Raw genomic sequence first — 8,434 nt, forward strand, 5'->3', positions numbered from 1 at the left:
AACAACCTGAATATTTTCAGATGAAATGACAAGAACATAAAATTTACAAATTAATAAAATCTTTATACGGTTTAAACAGTCTTCTAGATAATGATATCTCAAATTTTATTATGCAGTCACTAAACTTGATTTTATTCAAAATAAATTAGATAATTATGTATATGTCTTGAAAAGTGGGAGAAATTTTACTATATTATCCTTATATGTGGATGATATATTGCTCCCTGGAAATGACATAGAAATGTTGAATAAAATCAAGGAAGATCTCATCGAAAAGTTTGAGATGAAAGTCATGGGAGATGCATCATATATTCTTGGTATTCAAATAATACGAGATAGAAAGTCTAGAATGCTAAGTTTAAACCAAGAAAAATATTTAAGACGAGTTCTTAAAAGGTTTGGAATGGAGAATTCCAATCCGGCACCAACTCCATTGGTCATGAGAAAGAGATTATGTAAAGAACAAAGCCTTGGAGAGGGGCAAAAACCATTAGATGTTCCTTATGCTCAAGCAATTAGAAGCTTGATATATGCAATGTTGTGCATCAGACCTGATATACTTATGTTGTAAGTCTATTCAGTCGATATCAAAGTAATCCAGGACCAGCACATTGAGGAGTTGTTAAAAGGATTATGAAGTATATCAGAGATACATTGACTCATAGATTAGTTTATCAAAGTGATTTGCTTGATCTCCTCGGTTACTCCGATGAGGATTTTGGAGGTTATAAAGATGATGGAAAGTCCACTTCGGGACACTTATTCATCTTGAAAGAGTTGTTTCTTAGAGTAACAAGAAACAATGATGTGTTGCTAGATATACGCAAGAAGATGAATATATAGCTTGCAGTATAGCAACTACACATGATTTCTGGATAAGACGGTTTTTGATTGATCTAGATCTTAATTTGTTAGAAGAACCTATTAATATTTATTATGATAATCTAGCAGCAATTAGCTTAATCAATAGTGACGCGAATAGCTCTAAAAGAAAACATATTGAGATCCAGTATCACTATATTCGAGATATTATAGAAAAGTAAGAAGTCAAAGTGACTTATATCCCTACTACAGACATGATTGTTGATCTTTTGACAAAAGAAATACCAGGGAATTTTTTTTGTCAAATATGTAACGTTTGATGGGACTTACGAATAAATAAGTCCAAGTAAAATTTTATGAATAATAAAATAAAAGTTACTCTCTATGAATAGTGGGAGTAATGATAAGAAGAAACATTGATCTCACGGAAAGTAAGAGGCATGTCACTTGGTTAATTTAGTCAAGTGGGAGATGTTACATTGACACGGTCTTGTGTGACCAAATCAACAACTCTCATGTTGCGAAAAACGTGAAAAACATGGGAAATGGGTTGTTGAGAGAAAATCTCTCAGGGACAGTTACGAGGCGTGGAGATGATGAGTTTGACCCCTCTAAAAGAAGGAGTGTTCTCCTTGAGAAAATATAACAACAAAAAAGGAATCAAATCCCTTACCTGTTACCGGAACCCCCCCAAAGAAATCCCATCGTTCCCTCTCTTCTTCTCTGTTCACTTAGACCTAGCTGTAAATGAAAGCTAGACTAAAAGCAAAATAGATCAAAAGAGCAGAGACTCTATAAATAAAGGACAGATTGTCAATAAATAAGTTTCATTTTGTTACAACAGATGCCGCCACAGAAGCTCTAGTTTGAAATCTCATTTTTAAAACTCTCATTAAACCCTAGCACAAGCCTCCTCTTCGCAGCTTTCGTCCGATAACACCAAATCTCAAAAGCTTCTGTAAGATCAGGAAATCCTAGCTCCTCGGTCCTCTTCATCCAATCCATCAGTATATCTGCTTGCTCGCTCGATGGCAATGCCAACACAAGCGAAACAATGGCCCCCTCAATATTCTGACAGAGATCAGCATCCATTTTGTGCATAAATCCCTCGTCTTCCTTACATTTTGAATCAAGTACAGGTTTCATCATCCTCAAATATGGAAGCCATGTTTTCAAAAACTTGATTCTTGATGCAGTTGGAAGAACGACATTGCCAAAACCGATTGCCTCCAGAGCTTTACCTACTAATTCTACGAGTTTTAGTTTGACAGACCACAAACAAGAATTATACTTCTCATCTTGAACTATTTCAAGTACATAATCAGAGATGCAAGCTAATCCTGATACAAAATCTGTCATTAATTCCATTTTTGAAAGGACATTGCATATCCAGTCGAGATCAGATACGCACTGAAGAACTCTCTGATCGAAATCAGAGGTCAGGGAATCGAGCTCTATCTTGAATGCAGAGAAAATTTTGGCAAGTCCTGCTCTTGCCTCAGACCTCACCTCTTCATCAATAACAACCCAAGGAGTCTCTTTGTCCTCTGCTAGCATATAATCAATTTGCTCTTGAGCAGAGAGTTTTATTTCATCGGATAAAGGAGGAAAGGATTTCTCAATGCTTGTGGCAAAATGAATAGCAGAGATAAAGACATTTTTTGTGGCATTTATATCTGCAGAGTGAAATCGTGCTACTAGCGGACTAGCGTCTGAGCCAAGAGTTGGAATAATTTTTAGTATTGTTTCCTCTTCTTTTTCCTCCCAAGGCATGGCCTCAAGATATTGGATGCAGATGCTAGTGATTGAGTTGCAACACAGAGAGATAGACGCTTGAAGAAGACCGAGAGTAGATTTGACGGACTCTAGAGAATCCAAAAGGGTGTCTTCAGAGATATATAGAAGATTTAAGAGCCTAATGTAATGATCATAATCTGAGGCAGGACAAGAGACCTCAATGCATTTATTGGATTGAAAAGTGGAGAGCTGGTTTGCAAAGAACTTGCTCTTTGTTTTCAGGATGGATGAGTGACATAGGACATGCTGAGACTTCCCATGTTGGTTTCTTAGGTGTACGGTGATGTCGCTAGTGGTTTGATCGCCGAGTTGATATGACTGAACTGTGTGGGCATTATCCATATGTTTGTAAGATAACTAGTTGATAGTCATGCTTTATACATGTAAGACGAGTGCATTCCCTGATGAACAACTGTAGAGAAAATTCCTTGATGAGCAACGATAGAGAAAATTGTAGGTTCAATTCAAAATAATAGAGATTTTCATAGATAGAAGAAAATTAAACAAGTTGATGGTGTATGTATGATAAGTGGAATCCAGGAAACAAATCCACAATAAAATGCTGGTGCACGATGCACAAGAATATATATCAGGAACTGGACAAAATTTGTGGGCATAACTGCTCTGAATATGGCTCTACAAGGGATAACATTTTGATGTAATAATATGACATCTCTTTGTGAAACCAAACGCAACAATTGTCCTCTCTAGACTCGATATATTAAGGTTACATGAAATAGAACATTTTATGTTGTAGTGGTGTTTTCAATACCTTATGAATACTTCCAGTAGAGCATTTTATGTTGTATTGTGTGGGTGCACGCCCGTGTGTATGTGTGGTCTGTGTGCGTGCGTGCGTGCGTGCGTGCGTGTGTGTTTAGGTTAATGAATCTTATATATATTCATTGCATCTTATAACATAATTTATATTTTATAACAACAATGTGTTAGATGAGTTGACTTGAATTACAAATGGTCCTTAATTTGCTTAAGAAGATTGCCAAGTGATTCTCAAGTGGGTTTAAGAACGGATTGAAAAATAACATTGTCATGGGACCCGGGGTATAGTTGCTAATAAAATGGAACAGGGTGATAAATAGTTACGCCTCCATAGTACAAAGGTGCATCTAGAAATAAAGAGGCTATAAATACAAAAACGAAAAACCCTTGGTCTCTCCGATTTCCGAAGTGGCCGTCTGATCGCCGACCTCTCTTCTTCTTCTCTGACTCTCTCTGAAGTGACGTTTCTTCTTCCCGACTCCATCCGGACCGTCCGCAGTCCGCCATCTGCGCCTCCTCTGGCCGGCGACTCCGTCAAAGTTACAAGGTATATAAGTATATTTGAATAATTGAATATTTCTATAATTCTATACAGATAACAGACTATACTTAGTAACTTAGAATAGCATGATATCTTTGTTTCATCACTTCATGACCTAATAATACTTTTGCTTTGTTATTGATTCTATACAGCAAGAATTTGTGCATAACATTATTAACATACATGAATTAGTTGTATAAACAAAGTATGAATCTGTGCATAACATATATGAAATTATGAATATAGGAGGGCCCCTTTAAGATTTTTGTTCAAGTTTTTGCCTAGGGCCCCCGAATGCTCAGGACCGGCCCTGTCCGTGTGCAATTTTCTTTCTCCACTCATTGTTGAGAATACCACCACTCCCTAAACCTCTATGTTGAATAAGCACATGCCTTCAGATTGCTAGGATAGAGAATTACTTGGGAACAACCAAGGGTCAATGTCGATGGTTTTCTTGAATAACAACCATACTACAGGAAATGGTTGCAACCAAAGAGGGAAGCATCAGAAAGACATCTGATCCAATTTTATAATATATGAGTAGCCTACGATGTATGACCTTGCCTACAACAAGAGAATTCTTGAATGCTTATATACATAGGATAGAAGAGTACTAAACATGAAAGATAACCAAGTACTTCTACCAAAAAGAAAATAACACGGGAATGTAAGCATTAGTTTCTAATATTTGTAAATCAATTGACTGCTGAGTTCCAATTTTAAGAATCAAATAAATTTTTTAATGTCATTTACTGACAAAATTTTTCGAAGATTGATTTCATTGCTGAAGCAAAAGAAGACAAGAAAGTAGGCAATATAAAGAGAATTTTGTAGAGAGAGAAGAAGATGATGAAGAAAGTAGAAGTAACATTCTTGAAGATGATGATGGACCTATTGGGGATGATTGGCCGCATTTAGATTGAGTAGGTTATGACCCTGCTTGGGAAATTATCCTTCTTGAAACTTACCATTTCTATGTTCATAGTACCTGAATTACAGAGTCATGCCTTAATGTCATTGAACTTGGAAATATAGTACTTAAATTGCATACATTATAATATATAGCAAAAATAAATAAATAAATTTTCGCGTTTCCTTGTTATCTGTACTTCTGTGTTTCAAATTTGTGCACAATATTGTGATGTGTATGGTTATATAACTTTATTACTTAACTGTTTCACATTAATCGGTTTACCTTACAACACATCATAGCTTATGCGTGTTGTGGTACAATGTACATACGATTTAAAGCTAACACACCTAGCATAATTTGACTAATTTATGGCTCTATAGTTTATATAAATACGCATACGTCCAAGAATTTATACAAATCAAAAGGGACAATTAAAATAGAGATGGAGCCTCATGCTCATCGCTCTTGGTCTACATCTTCCCAATGTTGATAATTGATATTGGCAAACATTTGATTATGGGTATGAACCTTTATGTAAAACTGCAATTTATATGTTGATTCTAGATGCAGAAAATTCCAAAAAGGTCAAGAAATTTGTGAGAACAAACACATATGAGAACCTCAACAGTTGAATCATGACAATAACCAATAATCAACATTCACTCATGAACCCCCCACCAATCACTAATCAACAACTCAACCAATTCCATTTAGATCAATTTCAGCCTAATCAGTTCAAATCAGCTCAAAGTTCTCTAGCACCAGCATTCATTAACTTGGGTCAACCCCATTCCCAAAATCAATTGAAAAGATTTGAACTTTAAAAGCTATTTTAACCAATTGCATCAATTCCTATACGAAAACAGAAACTAACCTTTCATGGGTAGAGACATTTTCATCAGAAAAGCAAATATTGGCTGCAGTCAAAAAAAAATCAGAAAAAATAAAGGGAAAGAATAAATTTTGAAGCAAATTATAATTTTTTTAGGACCAAAAATTGAACCTTGAAATATCTGAGTGGCAGCAGAGTGAAGAGCTCAGCTTGAGAGAGAGGGGGTAACCTGGGGCGTTTCGGGTCGGATTGTCAGTTATCGGGTTATCGGGTCACAAACAGCCGAAGCACGGCGGAGACCCCAACCGCACAACACAGAGGCCGTAAGGATAAGGATAAATTACGTGCTCGAAGAAGAAATTTTCAACATAGCCCAATATCAATTTTTTTTTTAAAAAATCGTCCCTCTTATGTTTTTATTACAGAAATAGACTCAATTTCTGACCACGTCAGCACCGTGGCCAGAAAGTGGATCTATTTTTTTAAACGTTTTTCTAATTAGTCAGAGCTACCAACTGTCGCGCGCCTATGCGGAAGCGTTGCACGCACACACAACGAACTTGTGATCACGGAAGAAGAAAGCCACACTCTTGCACAAATCAAGCCAATTACGACAAATCAAACCAAACACAGAGATATACATGGTTCGGAAACTTGCCTACGTCCACGGGGAGAGGATGGGGAGATTTCACTAATTCAAGGAGAGTACAAAGGATTACAATCACACAAAACTCTCAAACTAACCCTCAACCAAAGATCTCACCTTGCTCACAATATCTCCCTCTCACAACGCTCAAAAGATTCCTCAATCTCTGATAAAAAACCCTAACAAATCGTTTCCCTATTTATATCAAAACAAAAACCCAATCAGACTGCAAACAGGAAACCTGATTATGCAAAAAACCCATCGTAAGTCGACTTAACAGAGAGCATAAGTCGACTTGGCAGAGAGAAAAACAGCAACTGGAGACCACTTCATAAGTCGACTTATCAGGCCTGATAAGTCGACTTGGCAGAGAGAAAAAACACAACTCCAGTGCAGATCGTAAGTCGACTTGTGCACACTGACAAGTCGACTTACCATAAGTCGACTTAGCCTTGTGCATGAGTCGACTTATACCAAAAAATCTGGTTTTTCTGATTTCTCCACAATTCTCCACCTCGGCGAATTTTGCCAAAACTGAGCCGACACTAAACCAAGAGCATCAATGTGTCGTCTCTCCAAATACGTAGCACTCATGCTATCGCAATGAATAGTGACGGATCGCTGCGATATACCAAGTTCTTCCAAAAGTCCTCGAAGCCAAATAGCCTCCTTCACAGCCTCCGTAACTGCCATATACTCTGCCTCCGTCGTAGACAAAGCCACCGTCGACTGTAAGGTGCATCTCCAACACACCGGCGCACGGGTCAAAGTGAACACATACCCCGTAGTAGACCGGCGCTTATCCAAATCCCCGGCATAATCCGAATCAACATAGCCAATACATAGCTGCCCACCTATAGTGTCCCGTTCATAAACCAAACCAACATTGAGCGTACCTAGAATGTACCTCAAAATCCATCTCACGACATCCCAATGACCCACTCCTGGATCGTGCATGTATCTCGACACCATGCTCACTGCCTGTGACAAATCCGGCCTCGTACATACCATCGCGTACATCAAGCTCCCAACTGCGCTCGCATATGGAGTCTTCGTCATCAACTCACGGTCTTCAACTGACTTCGGTGAAAGGCCAGCTGAAAGCTTCAAATGGGCTCCCAACGGTACACAAACTGGCTTCGTATCCATGCTAACATGGAATCGCTGTAGAACCTTCTTCAAATAAGCCACCTGTGTCAAACAAATCCTGCCCTTCTTCTTATCTCTGCCGATCTCCATCCCTAAAATGCGCTTCGCCTCGCCCAAGTCCTTCATCTCAAACTCATTCGAAAGCTGAACTTTCAACTCATCTATAGCTGACCTGGAACTAGAAGCAACCAACATGTCATCGACATAAAGCAACAAATAAATGTACGCACCTCCTCTCAACTTGCGAAAATACACGCAAGGATCAAACTGGCTCCGAGTGTACGAATGACCAAGCATAAAACCATCAAATCGCCTATACCACTGTCGAGGAGACTGCTTCAAACCGTATAGCGATTTCTTTAGCCTGCAAACCAACTTATCTTTCCCTGCAGCTCGGAATCCCAATGGCTGAGTCATATATATTTCTTCATCAAGATCACCATGAAGAAATGCTGTCTTCACATCCAACTGATCTAACTCCAATCCATACTGTGCCACCAAAGCTAGCAAAATCCGAATCGACGAATGCTTCACCACCGGAGAGAAAACCTCATTGTAATCAATACCTTCCTCCTGTGCATAGCCCTTCGCAACCAACCTAGCCTTGAATCTCACTGGAGTGCCCTCAATGCCCTCCTTCTTTGTGTACACCCACTTGCACCCAATCGCCTTCCGTCCCTTTGGAAGCTCAACAAGCTCCCATGTATCGTTCTTATGAAGGAACTCTATCTCCTCCTGCATAGCCACCTGCCACGAATCAGCCTCCGAACTCTGCTCGGTCTCTCTGAATGTAGTAAGCACCATCTCATCGATACTCTCCACCGGAAGTGCATATGCAACTGTGTCGGCATACCGTGCTGGCACCCGTATGTCTCTCCTCTGTCTCCGTGCCGTAATAGAATCCTGAACCTGAGCCGTCGGTCCCTGATCCTGCTCATGAGTACCCGTATCCTC

General features: G+C 38.9%; 1 protein-coding gene across 6 annotated transcripts; it reads right to left on the reverse strand.

Annotated features, from left to right (window-relative positions):
• LOC109839575 (BTB/POZ domain-containing protein At3g05675-like) lies at positions 1,600-6,019 on the reverse strand. Of its 6 annotated transcripts, none has more exons than XM_020408059.1 (4): positions 5,857-6,007; positions 5,728-5,770; positions 3,828-3,917; positions 1,600-3,031 (listed from the first exon to the last, which is right to left on the reverse strand). In XM_020408059.1, exon 4 carries the CDS (start codon positions 2,959-2,961, stop codon positions 1,684-1,686), a length of 1,278 nt encoding a protein of 425 aa, XP_020263648.1. In that variant the 5' UTR covers positions 2,962-3,031; positions 3,828-3,917; positions 5,728-5,770; positions 5,857-6,007; the 3' UTR covers positions 1,600-1,683. The 6 variants fall into 6 exon arrangements, 5 of the variants coding, with proteins under 5 accessions (XP_020263648.1, XP_020263649.1, XP_020263647.1 ...); XM_020408060.1 differs by lacking the exon at positions 3,828-3,917 and adding an exon at positions 4,832-4,928; XM_020408058.1 differs by lacking the exon at positions 3,828-3,917.

Source organism: Asparagus officinalis, chromosome 4 (genome assembly GCF_001876935.1).
Source record: "Asparagus officinalis chromosome 4, Aspof.V1, whole genome shotgun sequence".
Classification (NCBI taxonomy): Eukaryota; Viridiplantae; Streptophyta; class Magnoliopsida; order Asparagales; family Asparagaceae; genus Asparagus; species Asparagus officinalis.

Excerpts from the sequence above, each read along its gene's own strand:
- LOC109839575 (XM_020408061.1), bottom strand. The coding sequence starts at position 2,961 with ATGGATAATGCCCACACAGTTCAGTCATATCAACTCGGCGATCAAACC.